Consider the following 26,836-nt stretch of genomic DNA (forward strand, 5'->3'; position numbering starts at 1 on the left):
GAAAAAATGAAACTGAATGCTATGCATTTAAATTTGGCTATGTTATATAATTAAACCAAACTTGGTCCCAAAGAAGAGATGACAAAATACATCTCCTCTTCTTTGCATAAATGCGTTTTTGATTTTACCTATGCTTGAAAACTCAATTGATATGTTAATTAATTTTATAGAACTGCTTTTACCCCCTCCACACACACACTCTTTGTCATATAAGCTATACTTTCTAAGTAGCAGTTGTTAGAGGGACATATTTGGAAATAGAGGTATGAAAACAAAATCTATCAATACAAAATTTAAAAAAGTAATTTCTAGGTTATCAGTAGATAAGTTTCTATTCTCTCTCTCTTTCTCACACACACACACACGCACGCGCTCACACACACTCACATACACACACACAGTCCTATGATGGTACACATATGCAAAATTAGTGTTACTGATTTGCCATCAATAGAGTGCTCATGTAGGATGAGTTTCCACCATATGTTATTCTACTGTCATCTAAGCCAGCTTTCAACCAAAGCATATATTTTCAGGAGAACTGAGAAAATGGAAGTAGATATACAGCAGGGCAAAACAAAGTTAACTGGCCCATAATGAGATCAAACTCCATACTCTTTTCTTCACTGGTATAACGTTCTAACCAATCATGGCAACCAGTGACCACATAAGAAGGCTCTAGCGTTTAACGAGAATTCAGAGCCAATATACCACTTGTCAAAGAACATGATTCCTACCTTGGATTGCCTGATTTTTTTGTTTGTTTATTTGCTTTTTAATTGGGTAGTAGTGGCATAGTGCCTAGAAAACCAGCCTCACCCAGGAAGACCTGAGCTCAAGTCCTATCTCTAAGTGTGTGACCCTGAGCACATCATTTACTCTCGCAGTGACCTGAGCAGCACCCTCTAAGACTGTATGTTGCAGAGGAGATGGCAATTTGCATTGATAGAGTTGCTTTCCTCTTCTAGAAGTTCTCTATATCAATAAAATCTCAGATCCAGTCTTTTTCCCTAATGACACTAACAATTAAGTTCAAATCAGCATCATTAATATTCTCTGCCCTTTAAAAGAGTTGCAGTCAGCATTTCAGAATTTCGAGGTATATTTAAAAATAGCTATTTAGCAGCATAAATTGAAAGGGGGGCTCCTTCAACTAAATTTCCACAATTTACCATTCATTAAGCCAGTAAGATTATCTAGGAGGAAAAAAGTATATATCAACAATACTTCCATGATGAACAGAGGGAGACTGAATGCTTGCCGCTCAATTTTGACCTGATAATTTTTAAGAATGTTCCCCAAATGCATCTAATTTTATTTTTTCTATTTTAAACTGTATTCTTATTCCATATGCATTTTAATTAAAGTATATATAGTATCAGCACAATACAAAACTTGAAAAATGCTAGAATCCCACCTTGGGCAAGAGACCTTTCTTGGTCTTCCCCACTGCTAAAATCCTTACCCTAAGACTACCTTCTACTTATTTTAGATAGGTGTGTGTGTATACATACACACACACATATGTACACATATATGTGGAGAGAGAGAGAGGACAAGAGAGGGAGAGAGGGAAAGAGGGAGAGGGAGGAAGGGGAAGGGGAGGGAAGGGGAGGGAGAGAAAGAGAATGTGCATAGTTATTTGCATGCCATCTCCTTGAGAGCAGGGACTGTGCTTTTGCCTTTCTCTATTATCACTAGTGCTTAGAAGAGTGCCTGGCATGTAGTAAGTGCTTAATGAATATTTGATGACTGAATGATTTATGGAAGTGGTTTTTATAAAGAACACTGCAGAGGGACTCATTTGACTGACCATTAATATTTTTAGCATGTGAGCTCCTTGAGGGCAGGGACTATGTTTTTGCTTTTCTTTCTCTCCTTAGCACTTAACACAATGCCTTGCACATAGTAAGAGTTTAATAAATGTTAACTGAGTGATTGACAGAAGTAATTATTATAAAGGACAATACTGTAGATTGTCTCAGTGGATGGACCTATGATATAGTAATACTGGGGTTTTTAGCTGTATATACATATATATGAAGTTTAGTTGAATTCAGTTAAAACTGTTGATTTAATGAAACACTATTTTTTGTTTCCCCTATGTGATATCACACAATCCATTGGACTTAATTTTTTACTTTTTGACCAGATATTTTCACACTGTAAGATATAGTATTTTTAGCCAGATTTCTGTACAATCCAAAGTAAGAAATTCATTATAAAATGTACCATTAGAAGTACCTTTGCAGCTCTGGAAAAGGCATTAGAAGATCAGGATTTTAATTTCAGTTAATTATAATTATAACTGACATTTATACGTTCCTTTAAACTTTGCAAAGGGCATACATACATTATCTTATTTGAATCTCATGGTACCCCTATGAGGTTGGTACTATAGGTATTATTGTCCCATTTTGACAGATGGTTAAGTGATTTGTCCCTGTTCGCACAGCTAATAACTATCTGAGGTACCATTTGAAACCAGGTCTCTCTTGACACCAAGTCTCACGCTGTTTCCACTAAATTATATTGCCTCTCATTACTTTTATGTTCTATATTTCATTTAAACCCCATAACAGTCCTAGGAGGTTCTGCTTCTAAATAGGAAAGTGAATGGGAAGGGAAGGGAATAAGCATTTCTATAGCACTGACTGTGTGCCAGGCACTGTGCTGTGATACTTGAGTAGCCAGCTATTGCTAGAAAAACCCTGCCCCCAGCCCCTAACTGCAAACCCCAGTCTGCATAAGAAAAAAACAGACTGAGTTCCTGCCGTTTGGCGAGTGTCCTGGGCCCCTAAGACATTTCCAAGGAATGTAAGCTAATTACCAGGAAAGCCTAACGATCTTCCTTCGTCTAACTGAGTGGGCTGAGAGACGACTCTATCTCGTCTCAACAAACCCAGCGGGAGCATCGCTCGGTCTGCCTATGGCCTTGAAGGATGAAAGCCTCAGCCCCAGATATTCTTTTGAATTATATGACTTCTGCCTTATCTTGAGCCTTCCTTGTTGTGGGAGTTATGGCAAGATGGACACAGGGATCCAGTGTTGTAATTTCAGTGGACACTTTGTCAGCTATCTGATATGTTGTATTTGCAATCTATTTAGGAGGTTCCTCTTATTGTATCATGGTCATAAAAAGTGAAGTAACACAGGCTTGCTGAGTCTGCAAAATGACAGTTCAAGAGATAATTAAGCACTGAATCCTGTATTGTCTATATAAACTACCCTCTCGCTTCAAACGTGGCCATTGATTTGGGAAGACCCCAATGGCCGCTGGCTAATAAACTTCTCCATTCAAAACTTATACTCTGTGGCGTGTCTCACTCGCTTCTGGTATAACATTTCTAAGTGCTTTTTTTTCCTTTACAAATATTTCATTTGATCCTCACAACAACCCTGAAAGGTAGGTGCTATTATTATTCCCATTTTCCAGTTAAGGAAACTGAGGCAAATAGAGCTTAAGTGACTTTGCTTAGGTCACATAGCTAGTTAGTGTCTTAGACTGGATTTAAATTTAGTTCTTCCTGACTCCAGTCCTGCTCTGGAAAGCGATTTGGAACTATGCTCAAAGGGCAATCAAACTGTGCATACCCTTTGATTCAACAATATCACTACTAGGTCTTCAACCCAAAGAGATCATAAAAAAGGGAAAAGGACCCACATGTACAAAAGTATTGATAGCAGCTCTTTTGTGCTGGCAAAGAATTGGAAATTGAGAGGATGCCCATCAACTGGGGAATGGCTGAACAAGTTATGGTATATGAATGTAACAGAATACTATCGTGCTATAAGAAATGACAAGCAGGCAGATTTCAGAAAAACCTGGAAAGACTTACATGAACTGATGCAAAGTACAGTGCGCAAAGTGAGGACACCATTGTACATAGTAGAATGAATGAATAACTTAGCAATGCAATGATCCGAGACAATTCCAAAGAACTCATAATGGAAAGTGCTACTCACATCCAGAAAAAAAACTGATGTAGTCTGAATTCAGATGGAAGCATACTGATTTCACTATATATTTATTCATGATTTTTTTTACATCTTGGCTTATTTCTTCTCTCACAACATAACTAATATGGAAATATGTTCACATGATTTCACATATATAACATATCAAATTGCTTACTGTTTTTGGGAGGGACAACGGAGGGAGAAAATTTGGAACTCAAAATATTTTTAATTGAATATTAAAAATTGTCTTTACATGTAATTGGAAAAATAAAATGCTGTTTTAAAAGAACCAATTCTATGAACTCCCTGCTGTGTAGAAGCAGTGAGTCGCCATAAGACCACTACTGAACTGGATTCTATTACCTTTTACCCACTAAACTAAATAATCTATTTTAACAGAACACTGAGGAGGGGATTATCTTCCTTTTCCCCAGAAAATCATTACTCCATTGCACGAGAGGAAATGTTAAGGCTACAAAAGATAGGGATGCCATTTATGTGATCCTCTGACCGTGATCATGCCCACAGCACATTCTTAGACCTTAACAAGCACCTGACTGCAAAGATTAACATTCCTGTGAAGCAGAAATGCCATGAGAATAGGGCGGCCAAAGGGTAGCCTTAGTCAAAATCTTCAGCACTTAAGAAAGTGTAATTATCACTTTTAACTGAAGAACATTCATAAGTCTTTAATGTTTGGCTTCTTTTCATTTTGAGATATCTGTGACTTTTCATTTTCTAGTGAAAATGTATTTGCTTTTCCTCTTTTTTATAGATTCCTGATTTTCATATAGGCCAAAAAATGCCTTTAAATCATTTTGTCTTATGAAAATTTTCTCTACTCCCCACCAAACTTTTAAACTAAGAATTCTTAACCTGGGAGCTACACACCACTTGGCAGTCCACGTATATATTTCAAAGTATCCATGAACTTAGCTAACAAAAATAAGTACACCTTCATTTTCATGAACCTTTGGTTTCCTTCATAATCCTATGCATTTAGAAACATTGTTCTGAGAGGGGGTCCATAGACTTCACCAGACCCATAAAGGAGTCTATGACACATAAAAAGGTTAAGAAACCTTGTTTTAAATTAAAATAAAATTACTATAATCATTTTGATAAAATTAGGTTTTTGTTTGTTGGTTTGTTTTTAACTCCAGACTACCTGAAAAATTACAAAAGCAAAAGAAGGTCACCTTTCAGGCTTTGTTTTCCACATATGCTCACTACACATATGGACAATAGATTTTCAAAACTTTGCAAAGCCTGTTATATTATAAGTATTCCTCATCCACATGTCTTGAAAGGTAGACATATCTCTGAGTCACTCAACAGCTGGCCATTCTGCAAAACTCAATTTTTTATTATTATTACAAATTACCAAGAAACATAGAGAAATCTGCTCTAGTGAGCACAACTAACCCAGGTATTCGTCCCCATGGCTCTCTGCTGAGACCATTCATCATCAATAATCCCTTTTGGATAAATACCTGGTTTTCCTCTTGGTCCCACTGGCAAATTTGCAAGACCTGCTCCAGTTCCTGGCGTTGCTGCTTCAGGTACTTGTCCAACTGCCTTCTCCTGTCTTGTAGCAATTCAAGAAGGTTGTCAATCTTCAAGCAACTGCTATGAGCCCCCTGAATCAACTCGGGGTTCACATTAGGTCCATCATATTTGAATTTTTCTATGAATTCAATCAGTTGTTGACTTTTGTTTAGGAGAGTTAGGGATCGTCCTAAGAGTTCTGGAAGACAAAGAGATGGCAAACCAAATTTCAGTAAGACCCAACCTACACATCACAATATTTAGGTATTTGGAAATACCTCTGGAAGAGAAAAGCTGGGTCACTAAGGCTCTTTCCAACTCTAAGATTATGTGATTCTTTGAGTCAGTTATTGTAATTTTCTACTTTAATCAGTAGAGGAAGAGATTTGTGATTTATCTTTTAAACTCCTGTGATTTACACTTTCCTCCTCTTCCTCCAGCAGAGAGGGGTAATGTAATTGGATACAAAGATCTTCCCCACCCACTAATAGGTTTCACATGGAACCCATTAAGGGAAGCTTGCTTAGGGGAGGCTTGCTTGTAAGAAGGCTTTCACATCTTTTAGTACTAAGTTGATTAGGCACTGAGTCACAATTGTTGTGATGCCTTCTGGCTCTGAGAAGTGTATATATATTCTGAGTTGGTATTTTGCTTTGGGAGTTCACTTATGAGAAGGACCTTGTGATTCCCTCATTGAGACTCTGAGTAACCATATGTTCAGAGCCCCCCTGGCTGCTCAGATGTAAAGGCTCTCTTTATCCAGTGGTGTATGTAAAGTGTATAGCAATATCACTTTGATTCAGGCTGTCAGAGCCCTGCTTGTTGGTCTTTGTGCTAATTTCTCTGCTTGTATTTTCTCTGACATTCAGGGGGCTGACCTTTCCCCTGAAGGGGTAAATGTAATTAAAAGTAGGATTGTTAACCCCTTTTTGAGCAGTCTTTCCTAGAAAAGCAGATTAAAGAACCTGTTCAGGCAGGCCATCCTGGATATGCTAGGGTGCTTGCTGCTACAAGAGGCAAGGGGGAATAAATGAAGAGAATGTTATATATAATATTAGAAATTCTACCCATTGCTTTTGCTGATCTTTTCTTGATTATAATGAACAGTTAGTTTATTGTTGAGGTAAGGGTGAGACATATATTCAGAAATAAGTGATATAAAAACAAAAGGCATTGATACAACTTACCTAATAAAATTAAAAATAATAATTAACTCCTATGACCTTCTGAATATTATAAATGATATTTACAAATTTATATATTTGAGGGTATTTTCGAGGGTTTTTTTTAACCATACTAAACAACAGGTCTGCCACTGTTGGGTATCGGAAACCATAGTTGAACTAGTTAGAAAGGCCACCATTTAGTTGACGTATAATACTATATGTTTAATAACATATGTTTACACAATTATATTTTGCAGTTGCATCATCGCAGCACTTCATGACTTACTCAACATCTCAGAACTGCATTTTTGCTGGTAGTAAAAGTTGTAAGAAATGATTTAAGTAATTTGTTTCTCAAGTCCTTACAAGAGTCAAACTCAGAATTCCATTCCTGGTTATGTTTTTCATCAATACCAGGGCAGTTACTTCTCTTCAGATCCAGGTAAGGTAGTCTCACCATTCCCATTTTATGGGTGGGAAAGATGAGGCACATGAAGATACCTGCTTAAGACTGACCCATAAGTGGCCTCGTGGCTCTTAGGCCAAGAGTTTCTTCCTTAGACTCTGCTACTTCTTAATCTGCTTCATTGGGTCTGTTCCAACTGCCCCATGAGGGTTTTGTGCCTACAACTTAAATGGCCTTTAGTCATCAGAAAACCAGCCCTGGCACTTTCCCTTAGCCAACATTCCATCCATTTATTTGGACTTCAAAGAAACTCAACAGGCTCTTCTGAGCCATTTCCAGGACATGTAAATTAAGGATCTTCTTTTCAGCTGCCAGTCTAAAGAGCTGGGGCTGCTTGCCTCTTTCTCCAACCCACACCAGGTGCTGCATGCAAACTAGCTTGTTGTGGCCTCAAATGCTAATACCTTGGAAGGAAGGAAGGGAGCAAAGAGACATCGATGACTAACCTCCACCTTTCTACTTCCATCCTGAAACCCTTTGGGAAAGCCTGTCTTTTTCCCAGTCCTCCTATCCTTCTGACAAACACTTGCCTTTGATGGCCTCCGTTATGAAGCTCCTATCAGCAAAAGCATCAATCACTGTCAGGTCGTCAGTGTTAAAATTGCTATGTGATGAGCATGTCAGCCCAATGAAGATTGAATTGAGACCACAGAACCCATCTCTGTTACCTGAGCTCGATTCACTCTTCAGTCTCCTGAGTGGAATTTCATGTGATTCAGTTCCCTTGCCTTGGACCCAACTAGATTATTGCAGTGTGATAGAAATGTGTGACTTGCTGCTTTAATCCTGAACACTGGCATGCTATTTATAGTACCAGCCAGTCACAAGGCCTGTACAGCAACAGCCAGTCAAAATTACACATAGGCATGTTGGGTTCTCAAAATCTGTGCAGGAAAAAAATTACTTTCTCTGCTCTTTGAAACTTCTTAATTACATGATCATTAGTCAATGGTAAATAATCATTGATAGCACCATTTGGAGTTCTTAAAAACATCTTTTCAGAATATTCTGATGTGATTGGGATTGAAATGAAAGGAGAGGATGCTGACTGACAACCTCTCCGTCTCACTCAGAGCCATAAGTAGAGGAGTGAAGTCAGGGCTTTGCCCTAGGGTACCAAAATTTGCAAGACACTGGCAGTGTTTGTAATCCCCTTGCAGGATTAAAACCACTAAATTTAGTCTCTAAAGAAAAGAAAAATTAGTTAAAATACGAAGCCAGGGCTATAGCCATACCCCAGGTTAGCTTCTCTGTGGCTTCCGCCACTGCAAAATATAATTACGTAAAAATGTTATTATTAAATGTATAGTATTACACCTCAACTAAATGGTGGCCTTTCTTAATTAGTTTAATTATGGTTTTCCAGTATCCAACAGTGACAGACTTGTTGTTTAGTATAGTAAAAAAAAAAAAAAAAGCTCCAAAATACATAGATTTGTAAATGTAATTCATAGTATTCGGAAGGTCATAAGAGTTAATTACTATTTTTCATTTTATTAGGTAAGTTGTATTGATGCCTTTTGTTTTTACATTACATTTCTGAATACATGGTCTCACCCTTACCTCACTTTTTACACCAGCAGCCTTAAGCTGTTTTTGCCCTTACCCCAAATGACAAAATTTCCAGTTTGAGCTCAGGAGAAACAGAGCTGTCATAGAACAGCTAGGGGGCTGGGGTGGATGAGTAACTTTTTGTCCTTACCTATCATCTCTTCATAGAACAAAGTGTCTAGATAAGCAGGCTGACTACCCCAACCTGAAGGAGAAGGCCTAGCCTGCAGGAGCCTACCTATCCATATATTTCCGCTGTTGTTGATCAGTCATTTCAGTCATGTTCCAATTCTTCATGACTCCATTTTTGGGGTTTTCTTAGCAAATACACTGGAGTGGTTGGCCTTTTTCTTCTCTGACTCATTTTACAGATGGGGAAACAGAGGCAAACAGAATTAAGTGACTTGCCCAGGGTCACACAGCTAGTAAGTATCTGAGGCCAGATTTGAACTCATGAAGATATGTCCTCCTGATTCCAAGCCCAGTTATCTATTCATTATACCAATTTCCGTTATTTATGTCATTTAGCCTGTGCCATATTTTTCTGGATTTTCATGTCTGAGTGTGGAGGGGGATGGGAAGTGAAACACACATGCCTTTACTTTCTTTTTTAATAGAAAGCTACATTAGCTTCTAAATGAAACAGGGCTTATTCCTCCTCCAGAGATCTTATGTAAAACAGGTTATGCTCAATTGAACCTTATAATAATCATTCACTGAAGATGATTGCAGTCTCTTGTGGAAGCCTTAGTTCCACTGTTATGGTCAGAACTATACATTAATCATGATATGTAGAAGAAGAAAGTGCCATAAATCTGCATTCCCACGTTTACTCTTTTAAGATCTCTAAAAGCACATGATGAGCAGCTCAGTAGTAGTAAATGTGTCTCTTGCCTTTAGAATGGTGTTCATGGAGTTGAAGAAGCGATTTTAAGGATTCAGTATTCTCAAACTCCTGGGTGTTTTGCAGGAAGTCTTCAGCTTGGTCTATTTTAATAGCAAACTACAAGAGAAGTACATACAAAAAAAGGAAATTTGAAAGAAAAACAACATTTGGCTATTTGTACCTTCACTGAAGTCTTATTTCATTGTGATGTTATCCCTCCCCATGCATTCCATGTCCCACCACACACTGGCCTTCTTGCTGGGTTTCTTTTTCTTTTTATATGTGGGATTCCATCTTCCATATACATGGGAATTCCACCATTCCAAACCTCTGCATAGATTGTGCCTGATTCCTGAAAGACATTCTCTCCAGCTCTCATAAACCCTTGATTCCTTTGAGCAATTCAAGTGCTACTTCCTACATGGAGTCCTTCCTAATTTCCGCAGGTATTGATGCCACCATCTTTAGAAAATTACTTTCATTATCATTACTGTTGTTTCTCCTTTGCTTGCTAAGAAAATATCATTCTAGAAAATGGAAAAGGACATATTTGTACAAAAATATCTATAGCAGCTCTTTTTGTGGTAGCAAAGAAATAGGAGGGAGGCCCCTCAATCGAGGAATGGCTGAACAAGTTGCAGTATATGAATATAATGGAATAGTATTGTGCTATAAGAAATGACAAGCAGGGAGGTTTCAGAAAAACCTTGGAAGATGTCTACAAACTCAGGCAAAGTGAAATGAGCAGAACCAGGAGAATAATGTATACAGTAACAGCAGTATAGCATGATCGACTGTGAAAGACTTAGCTACTCTGATCAAGACAATAATCCAAAACAATTTCAAGACTCAAGATGGAAAATGCTATCCACATCCAGAGAAAGAACTGTGGAGTCTGAATGCAGATCAGGGCATACTATTCTCTCTCTCTTTTTTCCTTTGGTTTTTCTTTCTCATGGTTTTTCCCTGTAGAGGGCCAGCTCTGAGAAAGTCCATTCTGGGATAAGATACAGGCCAGAGACCTGTTCTTGCCTTTGGGCTGATAACTCGGCACATGGGCTCTCTATCCCTCCCTCGGCATACACGTGCTGCTCAGGATGAAGGCTCTTCAAGCCTCCTTGGCACACACATGTACTCCCTAAATACCACCTGTGGGCTATTAACACAATATTGTTTACGGCAAAAGGAGAACAAAAGTAAGAGGAAGTCATGCATTATGCAAATGCCTTGCATGTGGATTTGTTGATTCTGCTTGCCTAAAAGGTATGTAAACCCTGTCCCTCAGTTAAATAAACAGAACTGTTCTTTACTCTTCCCCCTGGCCCATGTTTTTCTTTTCACTCTCCGAGGCATTCTCTGGCCATTTTGGCACCACAGCCACTGGCAGCATTTCCCTTTGGTTATAATTCTTCTTCACAACATGACTAATGTATAAATATGTTTAATATGATTGTACATGTATAGTCTATATCAGATTGCTTGCCGACTTGGGGAGGGGGGGGAAGGAGGGGGAGAAAATTTAAAACTCAAAATCTTATAAAAGTGAATGTTGAAAACTAAATCTAAATAAAGAAATAAATATTTTTTAAAAAATTTTTACATGTAATTAGGAAATATTTGACAAAAAATATATTGGAAAAAAATCTTGCCCCCAAACTGTGGGTATACCCCAAGCCAGGGCATCTCTCTCCTCTCTTTATACTCTCTATTAGTGACATCATCAACTCCCATGATTTTAATTATAATCTCTATGCAGATAACTCACAGATCTACATATCTAGCCCCACTTTCTCTCTTGAGCTTCAGTCTCACACCACCAACCAACTAATGAGTATTTCAAAATGGATGCCCTAGACATATGGCAAATTCAAAAGCTATGTGGCATGGTAGATTAAAGATTGGGCCTGGAATCAGAAAGAACTGAGTTCAAATCCAGTCTCAGATACTTATTACCTATGTGACTCTGGGCAAGTCACTTAAAAAAAAAACTTCTTCTCTGCCTCAGCTTCCTCAACGGTAAAATGAGCATAATAATCACAGCTTCTTCACAAGGTTGTGAGGATCAAATGAAATATTTGTAAAGCACTTGGCATAAAGCATGGCACATAGTAGGTACTTAATTACCTTTGTTCCCTTCCCCCTTTGCTTCTCTTTGACATGCCCAAAACCTAAGTTATTATTTTACCCTTCCTCCCAAACCCATCCCTCTTCAAAACTTCCCCAGGTCTGCCAAAGGCACTGCTATTCTTCCTGTCTCCCAGGCCCTTAACCTCCCTGTCATGCAGGATTCCTCAACCTCTCTCATTCCACATATCCTATCAGTTGCCCAATCTTTCTGTATCTATGTCCACATCTCTCACATTTGAGCCCTTCTCTCTCTTCACATAGCCAGCCCTTAGTTCAGGCTCTTCTCACAGAAATTATTACAACAGCCCCCTAATTAGTTTCCCTGCCTGGAATCTCTCTTCACTCCAATCTTTTCTCCATGCTGCTGCCAAAGTCATTTTTCTCAAGGTCAGATCTAGCCATGCATCTCTCCTGCTCAAAAAAAATTCAGTAGCTTCCTATTGCCTCTAGGATAAAAATATAAACTACCTGATTTAGCTTTTACAGTCTTTCACAAACTGCCTCCAACCTACCTTTTCAGCTCAGTGTACATTATTTCTCCAATATTCTGAGAACCAAGTAAACTAGTTTTCTTTCTGTTCTTCATATATTTCTATTTCCTATCCCCACGCTTTTGTGCTGGCTGATCCTCATGACTGGAATCTGTTGTTCTCCTCCTCCTTCTCTTGCAGCTCATGGAATACCTCTTCTTCCTTCAAGATGCCTCTCGGGAACCACCTTCTACATGAAGCCTTTCCTGATCTACTCTTTACCCCCAGTTAGAGAGTCTGTTCTCTCTAACTTGTATTTTTAAAAATTATTTGTCGTCTTTATATTTTACTGTGTATATACTAACATACAATGTGAAGCAGTCAAGGCATAATAGATAGTAAGCTAGTCTTGGAACCAGAAAGCTCTTCTCCCAGATCCTGCCAGAGATTGTGCTTCACTGGCATGGCTCTTGAGAATCTTGGGTCACTTCTATGCCTGTCCATTCCAGTGCAATTCAAGGCACAATAAGCTAGGCATTGGGGAATGTGAAAAACTAAACAAACAAACAAAAAACCCTCCAAAACCAAACAACAATAACAAAATCAAAATGGTCTCTGCCCTGTGATACAGATCACATGTCCTCTCTTTGCTCTAAGAAACTCTCCAGTACTATGAGACGTCTCTGACCTTCATTGGAATAAGAAATTTCATCATAGAGAATTTTTTTTATCAATGAAATCATAGACAGGTTCCTATCTCTATGCGCATGTATATACTTGTCTTCCCCATTGGAAAGTAGCCCTTTGCGAGTAGGGATCCTTTCATTCTTTGTTCTTGTGTCCCCAACACTAGCATCTTGCATGTCAAACAGGTAGCATTTAATAAATGCTTGTTTGCATAGATTGTCTCCTATTGCAGAAAGACACTTCCTTCATCTCTTGTAATCTCTGGGTTCCTTCAAGACTCAACTCAAGTACTGCCTCCAATGTAAGGATCCTACTCATTCAAATGAGTAAATTGATTGTTTTGTACTTATTTATCTAAAGACAGACATTTTCCTCCCAGTAGAATTTGAGCACTTTGAGGGTAGACACCATTTTGATTTTGTTGTTGTTGTTTGGTTTTGGAGGGGTTTTTGTTTGTTTGTTTGGTTGGTTTTTTGCCTTCCCTAGTGCCTAGCTTATTGTGCCCTGAACTGCACTGAAATGAACAGGCATAGAAGTGACCTAAGATTCTCAAGAGCCATGCCAGTGGAGCATAAACTCTGGGAGGTTCCAACAAACTTATAAGGTTTTTTTATTTCATTTTTATTTCATTTTATTTTTAGTTTCAAATTCTCTCCCTCCCTGCATGTCCTCCCTTATCCATTAAGAAGGGGGAAAAACCATTTCCACAATAACTATAAGGTCTTAAATACAGACTCTATGTATAACTTCCAAAGACCTGCCTACTTACTATGGAGAGGGGAAGGGAACTAGAATTCATTAAAGGCCTACTGTGTGCCAGGCACTGTGCCAATCATTTTACAAATATCTAATTTATAAAGTGAGGCTCATAACCAAATTCACCAGCTGATAGATGTTTTGGGACAGAGGAATCCATGAAACATTTCTATATGATAAGGAAAACTTAGAATTGCCAAAAGTTGTTCATTTGTAAGTTTCTCATGGATTTACTAAGATAAACCTGTTCGTGTTAGTGATTAGAGTATATACTCTTAAAAGCAAGTGTGTGTGTGTGTGTGTGTGTGTGTGAGAGAGAGAGAGAGAGAGAGAGAGAGAGAGAGAGAGAGAGAGAGAGGGAAAATGAGAATTAAGAGAAATTTTTAACATAGGTGAGTAATTCAATGCAGCATATATATTATACGTATTAATAATATACAATAAATATGCCATATATTATATATGCATGGACCTATTTGCTAAGATGAAGTTAATCGGGCAAGCCTATAACCAGGTACATATGTACATGTGTTTCATCTAGGAGGAACAAAGACCACAAAGTAAGTAGTTTTTTCGACCTGTGCTCAAATCATCAAAAACAAATTTTGAAACAGTCTAAAGTTTCTGCTGTCCCCTCTTGCTGTTAAACAAGCTCATGACACATGAGCGTGCCTCCTCCAAGTCTTTATTTCCCATAACTAATCCTCTGAGCTTCAATATTTGGGATTTGTGTCCTGATTTTTGAATTTGAGGATGTCATATTCTTTGAAGCTGGTACTTTATCATAATGAAACAGCAATCTCACATCAAAATAAATGTGCTGCTAACTTGACAGGAAAGTTAAAAATGAAATTCCCAATAACTGTCTTCTCTAAAATATGACATTTCCCATTTATAATGCTCTTTAAGAGTCTCACATTTTGAATTGGGAAGCTCAAAGAGTCATGGGAATTAAAAAGAAACAAGGCAAGGAGAGAGGGAAATGGAGGAAAGGCTGTTAGGTATATTCTCTTTTATTTTAATTAAGACTAAGAATGAAACTTCTAGCTACAATCCTTAGGAAAATACTCTATGTAAAATGTTATTTTTACATTTCGTTTCAGTATTTATTGAATACCAACTTGATATAAGTAGGCAATTTTATATATGTATATTATTTATTTTGAAGGACTCAAGTGAATCTCTATTGCTCCTAGGATCAAATATAAATCAGTTTCCTTTTAAAGCCCTTGACAACCTGGCCCTAACTTACCTTTTCTTTTTTTTTCCAATCAATCAGATGGCAATTCTTTATTTCAAAATAGTGAAGGAAATGGTGAGTACTAATCAGACTGATACAACCAAGACACTGCATTGTCCACTGCATACAGGGAGCTGGCTCCTACTGGGGGCCAGCCTAACTTATCTTTTCAGCTTCATTATGTGTTACTAACATTACTTCACTCTGTGATTCAGTCAAAGTGGCCTTCTCTCTAATCTCTACACATGGCACTCCGTCTCCTCCTATTTACATATCTTTGTAATGACCATTTTCCATGCCTAGAATGAATTCCCTCTTCATCTCTACCTCAAAGAATCTCTTCCATCAAAATGAAGCTCAAGCACCACTTTTTACATGAACTCTTTCCTTAACCCGGTTAGGGCTAGTGATTTTTCCCTCCCTGACTACCCTACACTGATTATCTTTACATTTATTCTGTGCATACATAAGGGGTATATGGGATATTCAGGGAGAACTAGCACCTCTGGTGTGAGGGCTTGCTGAGACCTTTTCAAAGCTGCCCATTCACCTTTGGTATCCACCTTCATCTAACTCTCACCTGTGGCTCTAAGAAGTTGTACCTTGTGCAACAGCCACACCCTGTTAAACCATCTCAGCAGACAGACTAAACCAGGTTGAGGGTAACTAACAGGTCTGAAACCTGTTGGTGAGTTGGGGGTGGGGCAGGGGGGCGGTGGGGAGGCAGGGGGCAGTGTCTACCCTAAACATGTGAAGGCTTTCCCAGTGGAATGGGCAGGTGAGAAGATTTGTTCTATGGCCATCAAGGCGGGCTGAAGACACTGTGGAAGTGCTTAGAGCCTGGTCAGACATCACAGATGCCAAGGTCATCCACTGCATCCTGGGCCATCATCTTGACTTTTGTCTTACCACTGGACTTCAACAACTCAGGAAGAGAGAGTAAGGTTGACTACTTTGCTCAACTCTGCCTCACTTAAATCCAATTTACACACAAGTTAGGACATCACCCAGGATGAACAACATCAATAATATATACGTGTATCTTTCTCATCTCTCCAGTTAGAATGTAACCTCCTTAAGAGTAGGGATCGTTTCATTTTTTTGTATTTGTATTCCTAGTACCTATCGAAGTGCCTGACCCATGGTGGGTATTTATAAATACAAGCTGAGTAATGGTGTTAGGCATCGATGGGGCTACAAAAATGAATGAGACAGGTTTCCTGATCTAATGGAGCTTTTGATCTTTTGAGAAAGGTAAGACACATATACAAATAATCAGTACGGTATGTACACTATCCAAGTGTAATGAGAGGGTCAAAATGTTATGAGTTGAACCATAGGAAAGAAAGGTCACTTTTGTCTTGGAGGGAGAGGGAGGCACCAGTTCTAGTTTTGCCTCATGATACTTTGAAAATGTTTAAAAAAAAAGATATGAAAATTACTTGGAAGAGACATTCTATTATTCCTTGGGAATCTTCCCACCCCTCCAGGAGAGAATAAGTCAGCAACACTATACATTTCAGAAACTCAAGGAAAGATGGAGCCTAGGAATTTAATTTTTTTTCTACTACTATCTTCAAAGAAAAGAAATTGAATTCCTTACTATGCAGTTTTAGGCTCAATGTCTACATTTACTAATACATAATGCTATGTCTGAGTTCAACAATATTATTCTCCAACTATCAAGAAAACAACATGCTTCATCTAGGTGCTTTTCACAAAATTCTCATTTGTGAAAATTAGAGAGCAAAAATATTTGAAGATTTTAGTTTGTAAGCCCTTGTGTGAAACAGGCAGAAATGAGATTTCCCAACACAAACCTCTAAGGCATTTTCGAAAAATTCTGAAGTCAGTTTCAGGAGCTCTCTTCTCCTCTCCAGCACAGTGACCAAGGCTGCCCAGGCATCTCCCAGAGTCTCAGCCATGGCCTCATAGACTTGATGCTGGTCCTTGTTCTCCTCAGCTGCCTTGTCTGCCTCCTGTAATAGGTCCCATACCTGATCTTCCAAAGCCTGAACCAAGAGAAAAAAAATAATTAAGTATAAAGTAATGCTAAGCAAGAATTCAGGTCAAATCTAACTTGCTTCCCGAGCTCTAGAATTTTACTGATGTGGATTCTAAGTATTCTCTCTAATGAGGCAGGTCACAACTTCTCAACTCTTTGAAGATGGTCTTTCTACTTTCTGTGGATGATAATTTCATCCCCTGGTAGTCAACCTACTGGAGATGAACCACTACAAACCCCTCTACTCCAAAAAATCACTGTGGCCAAGATGTGGCCCTGGACTCTCACAACCTACGCTAATGGCACACAGGCCCTACCAAGGTGGAGAGGTTTTGGTCTCTGTGTCTATTATCCAAAGAGCATCTCCACTGAGTTTGATGTTAACTGACTAAACATTTTTTTTCAAACAAATACGTTTTGGATGACTTTCTTGCCATGAAAAGGAACACAGACATAAAATGAAGTAAGCAGAAGCAAGAAAACAATAACTAAAACAATATAAATGGAAATAGCTACAACAGACAAATGGAAAAAGACTGTGAAATTAGAATGACCCGATGGTGACACAATTCCTTCCCTTCTTTGCAGAGGTGGGGGATTATGGGAGTGTGATACTACATATACTGTAAGACTTGGTTAATATATTGGCTAGAGACGGCTAGGTGTCGCAGTGGATAGAACACTGGACCTGGAGTCAGGAAGGCTGAATTCAAATTCAACCTCAAAACATTCACTAACTTTGTTACCTGGGTAAGTGACTTAACTTTGTGTGCCTTAGTTTCTTTGTCTGTCAAATGGGGAAACAATATCACCTACCTTTCAGGATCATCATGACAACCAGATGAGATAATATTTATAAATTGCTTTGCAACTTTAAAGCACTATATAAATGCAATTGTTATTAGTAGATTTGTTGAATTCCTAACCCCCTCATTCCACTTTGTTTTTTACTTTTTTCATAAAGCATGGTTTTCTAGGTGGGAAAAGGGAAGGGATATATTGAGAAAAAGTTATATAAAAGTAAACAAAGTTTTCAATAGTTTTTAAAATATGGAACTACAACTTGAGGTCAAGTCCTGGGGGATGGCACAATTTATACTAGAACTGGAATCAGAAAGACCTGAATTCAAATCCAGCCTTGGACACTTGGTAGTTATATGTGACCTTGGGTAAGTTACTTAAACCTTTGCTTGCCTCAGTTTTTTTCATCTATAAAATGGGAAAAATATTAGCACTTACCTCCCAGATTTATTGTGAAGATAAAATGAGGTAATATTTGTAAAGCACTAGAGAAATTCCAATTATTTTATTGTTATATTATTTTTAATTATAGAAATAACAATCATACTACCTGCATGACTATTGGCAAGTCAAGTAATATTTCAGTGTTTGAGGCAACTCTCTAGGACTCTGTATTACAGTTGAGATGCAAATCTGCCATGGTGGTCTGTTAATTTTTTTTTTAATTTGAAAATATGTCAGTTGGAGTTCAATACTATTTTTCTTAAACATAAAGCTATGAGATAGAAGCCAGGTTTTAGAAGTTGAGCCAGCTTTTTCAAGGCCTTTTCTTACCCTGCTCCAACTCCCCAAGAACATGCTTAGAACTGTATGAGGGAACAATCCACCGATGATTAAAGAAACATGTACTAGGTGCTTACTATGTGCCAGGTACTACAGATGCAAAGACAAAAATCAAATTCAAGATGAAAAAGTATTTCAAACGGGTGTGGTAGAGTGGAAAGAACACTTGACTTAGAGCAAGAACACTTGAGTTCAAGTCCCATTTATTAGCTTGTAACCTTGAATAACGCATTTAACTTGACCTTCCATTTCTTCGCTTGTAAACAAGGGATAACAATACACTATCATCTCATAGGAGTGTTATGACAATGTGAAGAGATAGTATATATAAGATGCTTCGTAACCATAAAGTGCTATTTAAGCTTTAAAGAACAAATTTATAAATCAGCTCTTCCAGCCCCAAGTTATATTAGACTGTACGCTATGCAAGTATTTCCAGTGTCCTTGGCTAACCTATCTGGCATCCAATGCACTCTCTTGACTGATAAAGAAGGGGAATAAAAACTCATAATGAAACTCCTATGTGCCTGTATAACTTATCTAGAATGTAAATGCTATTCATGGATAACTCAAATCAGATTCTGCCACAGATTAGGTTAAACACTGAAGCTCTCTCTGGGGATGTCTGTTCAATAGGTACTGTGTTTGCTGCAGCATTCAGGCTGAACTATACAATCACAACACCCAAACTACCATGAGAATCAGATCCATTGTGTAGCACTTGCCTTACTTTGTCATGAGAGAGGATAATTTCTGGGCTACTTCCTCCTCCTGTGACATTCTTCAGTTTACCTGGAGGGTTGATTAATTTTGTCCTGTACATGTTTTTCATCTTTTACTCTTTATCATGAAAATGGATTAACTTAGTCACAATTTCTCTTCTCATTTGCAGGTGCTATTTCAAGAATGTTTAATGAGAAGAGAAATCCATATTAGATATTTTAATATTCCAGGATAACTCATTCTCCTGACACCAATTGTATTAAGGAATGAAAACAGGAAAACATGAAAACCTCATGACAGAGGTGGAAGGATAAGAAATAATAGAGAATGAATTCATTATAAGGCTAAGCAGAGGATGGTAATCATCTGGCCTGTTACAGCTACTGCTCCGTATTCTGCATAAAAGTGACAGGATTAATCTGCATATAAGGTAAAAATGTCTGTTTCTGAAGGGATGCTGTGGGAAATATTTTTTCATACACATAAACCCTCTAACCCTTAATAAATTTTAAATGGCTCTGCTTAGTTTGCCATAGTGTATTCCAAACTGGGGTCATGAAGGTGTCCTGGAGGATACTGGAAGCTAGAACCATGATGGTGTCACCTGCTTGCTAAATTATCTCTTCAATCTCAGAGGTTTCAAAGCAAGTTCCTTGGAGGGCCGGTAGTCTGACAAAGTGCTTTAGGTATTTTGTGAGCTAATGACCTGTTGTGATATTCATGATTATAATATTACAATGTTGATACTTTTATTTCTGACATGAATTAATAATTGATTGGTGAAATTTAATCTGGGGAGAGACGCCAGCAAAGATGGTATCACAAAAGGAATAATATGAGTCATCTCTCTGCCACAACTACTCCAGCAAAGATTGAGGAAGAGTGCTAGAACCAATGGTAACCAGGACATCCAAGGAGAAACAATGGGTGCCTTTTTCTGGTCCAGACTGGCACAGAGACAACCAGACTTCTGTGGGCATTTGTAGGGAGGAAGGAGGGTGGGAGGCCCAAGCACAGGGCAGGGACCGCAACTCTAAATCAGGAAGGGAAGATGGACCTGCAGTTGGGTCGTTCTGTCCCTGGATCAGAATCACAAAGCCTTCCCAGAGACTGGAGCTGAAGCCTGAGGCTGCGGACCTAGGGTGAGGAATATGTACCAGAGGTAAGCCTGAAGTTCTATTGCTATGACTCTGCCAAGCTTTCCAGTGTGCAGAAAGGGGTGGGGACCAGCAGCTATCTCATGGAGCTCCAACCAGGAGTATAATCTTACTGGGGAAAAATGAACTTTTAATGAAATAAAGGACTGCCAAGTTTTCCTGGTGGAAAGACCAAAGGTGAGTAAAAACTTTAAACTGCTAACACTGCAATCATTGAGACACATAAGAAAGCCAATACATTTGGTCAATCCAAAGGGCCTACACAAAGATGAAGTGTACATACTAATAGAGAAAGAAGAAACAAGTGTCACCTCAGAACCTTAATGCTTTGAAGAGGGAATGGGAGTGGTTTTATTATGTTTTCATGCTTGAGAGACAAAAATGTGGGAAAAGGAATGGAGGAAAAGAGTAGAAATTTTTATTTCACATGATTTGAATGTTTAAGGATACTATACAAACATGGAGGTTGGGGTGAGGAGAATGGATGTCACTTGAACCTCACTTTCATCTGAAATATACAAAGGAGAGTAGAACATATGTACAGACATACATACATGCACAGAGAATTCCATGAAGAAATACATCCAGTACAACAGGAGTACTGGAAGAAGGCAAAGGAGAGAATAAGAGGGAGAGTAAACTTATGGAGGGATTGTTCAGAAGTAAAACCAACTCCAATCTTGGAGGGTAGATAATGAAGGGAAGTTTAATAGGAAAAAAAGGCATGAACCTTTGATCAGGGACTGAGCAAGGGGAGGAGAAGAGGAAAGGGGAAGGAATCAGATCACACCATTTTAATTTTAATTTATTAATACTGAGCATACTCCTTCTCCCTCCCTCCCTTCTTTGCAAGGAAGGGCTTGTGTTGAAAAGAGGGAAAAATGGAAGAGGACAGAATGGAGGAAAACACATAGTTTTAAAAATTACCATGAATGGGTTGAACTCACGCATAAAATGGAAGAGGACAGAATGGATTAAAAAGAAAAATCCAAAAATGTTGTTTACATGTAATAGAGACTCACCAAAAAAACTAAAACAAAGGTCTGGAAGAAAAATCTATTATGCTTCAGCTGAACTCATAAAAGCAAATTAAGCGTCTGATATTGACAACACAATCAAAATTATTTAATAAAAAGCCTTTAAAGAGGGGCTCAAAGAAACTAAATAATTTAATCCTAAGAAACTTATAGTTTAAATAACAAAACATAGAGATGATAGATAATTTCATAAAAGAAAATAACATTAATGAGACAACGTAACAAAAGTTATGGAGTGAAAATTTTGAAATACATTGAACTGATAAAACTAAATTTAAATAAATAAGCAATAAAAAGATAAATCATTTGGTCTGTTTTGTAAAATGAAAGACATAAACCAGATTTCTATGTCAAAATAAAAAAAAGAATTCATAATAAATGAAGAGAAAAAGGAAATCATCAGAAACTATGTTGCCAAATTATATTCCAACAAAACTAATGAATGGCTTTTCAAATTTAAATTATCCAAATTATCAGGACAAAAAAATGGAAAACTTAAATCCCCAAATCTCAGGGGAACAAATTAAATAAGTCAAAAATGAAATCCCTTAAAAATGCTGGACCATTTGGATTTACAAGGGAATGCTAACAAATTTTCAAAGAACAATTTCAATATTATATAAACTGTTTGCAAAAATAGGAAAAGAAAATATCCTACAAAATTATTTCTATAAATCAAATATTGGCTTGAATAAATAAAATGAATCGAAACAGAGAAATAAAACTATAGACCAATATCACTAATGGGAATTAATGGAAAATTTTTAAATAAAATGTTAAAATAGAGTCTAGAGCAACATATCAAAAAGATTATACATTATGGTCATTTTGGATTTATACCAGGAATACATGGTTGGTTCAATACTAAGAAACTACAAACATACGATGATATTATTAGTAAAAATAATCAAAATCACAATTATATCAATAGATTCATAAGAAGCCTTTAGCAAAATAGAACATCCATTTCTGTTTAAAACATTCACATATGAATAAATGGATCTTTTCTGATTATAATAAATAGTATCCATCTAAAACTAAAAGCCAACACTAAATGTAATTGTGATATACTAGAGGCCTTTCCAATAAAATTGGCGTAAAGGATGTTCATTATCACCACTACTAATGACACAGTGCTAAAAGTGCAAACTTGAAAAATAAGACAGAAAAAGTAACTGATGGAACAGGCTTAGGCAAAGAGGAAACCAAACAAACTCTAGAGAGTCAATTAAACATTTAACTGAAACAATATAGCAAGATACAGAAATAAACCTATACAAATCATCATCGTTTCTGTATATTAACAACAAAAACTCTGAGAACATGATAGGAAGAGAAATTCTGTTCAAAATAACTATAGAATGTATATAAAAATTTGTACCTATTAAGGTACACATAAGATCTATAAGAATATAATGAAAATATTATTTGACAAAAATAAAAATAAACTTGAATAATTTGATACATATTAATTGTTCATGTTTGGACTGAACCAATGTAATAAAAATGATAATACTAGCTATTAATTTACTTCAATTAATTTCAATAACATTTCTTAATTGCTTACTATATGCCAGGCAGTATGCCAAACACTGAAGATATAAATAAAAAAAATAACAATCTCTACCCTCAAGGAGCTTACAGTCTTACTAGGAAAGAAAATATACAAGAGGAAGCTGAAAAGCTGGTGGGGAGGGAAAAGGAGGAAGCCTACCAATTTCATGATATGAAATTAAAATATGTTTTTGCAGAAACAAAATTAATGAACTTAACACTAGAAGTGAAACAGTAAACTGGGGTGGGGGGAGGGCAGGAATCTTTGCAACACGTTTCTCTGATAAAGATGTCATTTCTAAGGTATAAGGACTGATTATATGTGTGTATATACATATATATATATGTGTGTGTGTGTGTATACATTCACATATATGTATGCATATATACATATACATATATATATGAATAGGAGCTATTTCCCAATAGATTTATGGTCAAAGGATATAAAGAGGTGGTTCTCAAAGAAAGAAAATTGTACTATCAATAGCTACGTGAAAAATGCTACAGATCATTAATAATAACATAAATGCAAATTTAAACAAGTCTGAGGTTTCACCACACACCATCAGATGGGCAAAGATGATAAAATTAAAAAAAAATGCCTGGAGGAACTACAGGAAAATATACACACTAACATACAGTTGGTGAAACTAAGATCTTCTCCAAACATTCTGAAAAGAAATTTGGAACTGTACTCAGAAAGTCACTAAATTATGTATATCTTTGACCCAGTAATACTATTAGTAAGGCCATAATTTTTTTTTTAAATCAAAGAAAGAAGAAGAGAACCAATAAGTTAAAAATATCTTTTTGCATTAGCAAAGAACTGGAATCTAAAGGGGTGCCCATCAATTAGATAATGGCTGCGCAAGTTATGGTATATGAATGTAATGGAATATTATTGTACCATAAGAAATGACAAAGAGGCTAAGTATCTGGGAGGATTGGTATGAAATGCAGAGTGAAATAAAGCAAAGAATAAACAAAATAATTTATACAATAACAATACCGTAAAGAAAAATAATTAAGAAAGACTAGCCTGATCTATACAGTGCCTAGCCACAATTCCAGAGGACTGATGATGAAACATCAAATATCTTTTTCCTGACAAAGAGATGATGGACTCAAAGTATGGAAAAAGACATACATTTCTGGCCATGTTTAATGCGGGGATTTGTTTTGCTTTAGTATGCATGTTTGACACAAGGGACATATAAATAGACACTCTTTACAAAACTAAGACTTAGAGAAAGAAAAACAATTCTTTTCATTATGTGATCCAGCTCAAACAGGAGCAATTAATATCTTTCCCATTTAATTACTTGTGTTTAGTCTGGACCATAATAAAAATGGCAATGCTACCTAAGGTAATTATGCGGTGCCATATCAATCAAAATAAAAAGGGACCATTTTTCTTTCAATTTAGCCTGTGGGGAATGACAATCAGAAGGGGGAGGGGGAAGGAAGTTTATAATAGGGCAGGTAGTGATAGCCGCAGCTAGTGATTACCAACATTCTACCAAATAAAAAACTAGATAGAACCAGAGTGACTAAGTCAGCCTCCAAGGTCACACACTTTGTTAGTAGCAGAGTCAGGAGTAGAATCCAGGTCTAATAATGAATTTATATGATCAAACTACAATTTCTTAACCCTTTGTGGCCAGTACTTTTGTAAGCTAAGCGATTGATAAATTGACTAAGGTCATGGAAATAAGTAAAGCTAAGTGACTCCCATCTGGAGTATGAATCTATATAGCATAGGCATGGTTTTGTCCAACACAAAGTACACAAATTAATTTCTGGGTTGGAACAGTCTGAAAATATAAGTCTCTGGTCTTCATATGGTCTAGAAATAACCCTTATAGCTTCCATAAATTAAAGATGAGAGAAGGCTAATACTGAAGGCATTTTAAAACTAAATACAGATGTAGAGGATTCATCTTCAAAAGCCACTACCAGGCCTGAAAAATATTTTTTAAATACAACTCATCTTTGAGACAGATTTTGTTTTTCTTTCTTTTCTTCTTTTTTCTCTATCTTTGTAATGAAATATTTGAATGCATGTAAACAGATCATTATGCCAAACTGTATTTGTTGAGATAGATTCTATGAACATTTAAGATTTAATATTATAATCCAGAAATGTAGTAGAAATGATAAAAATCTGTGCTGTGGAAAGTTCAGATTCCAGGATTTTATGCTCCATGTTCAAACAGCCAGACCAAATATGGACCATAAATTTCTGAAATGGCTGCTTAGATGAAGATGGAACATTGCATTCTGGGATTTGTAGTTCCCATGGGCTGGTTCCCATATTAATGATGAGGAAGAATACAATCTATTCCTTTTTTATGTGTCCCATGGGCATCCCTCCTAAGAATACTAAAATGAAACTGAACATATGTGAAGGCAAACTTATTTTCTCCATTATTGGTGCAGCCACATTGCCAATGCTGCTAGGTAATGCATTCTAAATCAGTGTTTATAGTAATTTTCTATTATTTCTTTCTAATGCTACTAATAAATTTGTTTCAAATCCCATTTGAATACTAATGAACAATTTAAAAAATTGAAGGCATTTGCTTAATAAGTAAATTGGGGCACTTGACTCTTAGGTGTCTTTCTCCATAGATAGAGCTGTATGCTTCAATAAATTTATTTTAGTCTGCCAATATAATTCTAATGCCAGATGTTCTTTCTATCATTCATTACATTTAAGAGACAAAATAAAGATGGAATCGCAGATTTCTATTTCTTTGTGACATATTTAGCTATTAACGCTCAGGAAATCTTTTGAAATGTTATCAGGTCCTATCTGTAAGATGACCTTAAAGACCCTTCCCAACTATACCATCAACTGTAAAGCCATAGATTCCTCTGACTTCTGGAAATATTTAACTATTAAATATTGTAAATGGGGAAAAGGTTTTAAATATCTTCTATTGAAGCTGACAGGCTTGGTAGACAGAGGTCTGGCCTTGGAGTCGGGAAGACTTGTGTTCAAATCCTACTGTGATACAAATCTATGACCATGAGCAAGCCACCTAGCCCTTTAATCCAGCCTTTTCTCCCTACCTGAAATAGCCATCTGGACATTTAGATACTCTGATCACCTCCCTGGAAAGTTCACTTACTTTAGTGCTCCACTCTGGAGCTGAACTTTACTGATTGGTAAGTGAGTACAAACTCAGATAACCCCACTATATTTAGCCAGCCCCAGATTATGTCTATGGGAAGAAGAGGAAAAGGGTATTCGGGGCACTATGAGAGAAAACCAGGACCTAGAGGGCAGGGCACCTAAAAGGGGAAAAGAGAACCATAGAAAACACTAAGGGTGTGAACTGGGCGCTAGGAACAAACTTGGCTTCCTTCATGATTTTGCCTAGGTTCAGCCCTTTGCATTTGGAAGTCATTGTACAGAAGTAAGGGTCAGAATAGATATGCCTCAGTCTATTCAAATGGTACTTCAGTTTTTGACAAAACAGGAAGACTCCTGTGAAATATAATGATCAGATTTCCCAAAGTTATTGAAATTGATTGAGCTTTTCAGTATCCACCCAAAGCAAATGAACGTGCCTGGCAACATGATTGCTGAGCTACAATCCATGATCTTTGTTTGCTTGTGGAGAGCAAGAGAGGTACCTCAGGACAAGAGAAGGTGAAATATTGTCCTACTTTTCAAAAAAAAGGAAAGAGAATGTAGTATGTAGACTATGATAAGCCAGTGAGATTGGCTCTGTTTCCTAGAAAAACACTAGAACATGTTATCAAAGGGATAGTTGGTGAGATATCCAGAAAAGGAAGTGGAGATCACAAGTTAATAGCATAGATGTCTTTATCAAAAACAGGTTATTTCTGACTAATCTAATTTCCTTTTATGATAGTGTAGAAGAGAGGGATTCTACAGAAAAAAAAA

At 37.1% G+C, this 26,836-nt stretch overlaps 1 protein-coding gene across 1 annotated transcript in view; it reads right to left on the reverse strand.

The window, feature by feature from the left end:
- CCDC141 (coiled-coil domain containing 141) overlaps positions 1 to 26,836 on the reverse strand; it is a 294,918-nt gene that overhangs the window by 230,770 nt on the left and 37,312 nt on the right. Inside the window, exons 4-6 of the mRNA XM_036743398.1 lie at positions 16,678 to 16,869; positions 9,586 to 9,694; positions 5,454 to 5,707 (exon numbers count right to left, since the gene is read on the reverse strand). Coding sequence (XP_036599293.1) covers positions 5,454 to 5,707; positions 9,586 to 9,694; positions 16,678 to 16,869 — 555 coding nt within the window. The remainder of the gene's footprint in view (positions 1 to 5,453; positions 5,708 to 9,585; positions 9,695 to 16,677; positions 16,870 to 26,836) is intronic.

Source organism: Trichosurus vulpecula, chromosome 2 (assembly GCF_011100635.1).
Source record: "Trichosurus vulpecula isolate mTriVul1 chromosome 2, mTriVul1.pri, whole genome shotgun sequence".
NCBI classification, from domain to species: domain Eukaryota; kingdom Metazoa; phylum Chordata; class Mammalia; order Diprotodontia; family Phalangeridae; genus Trichosurus; species Trichosurus vulpecula.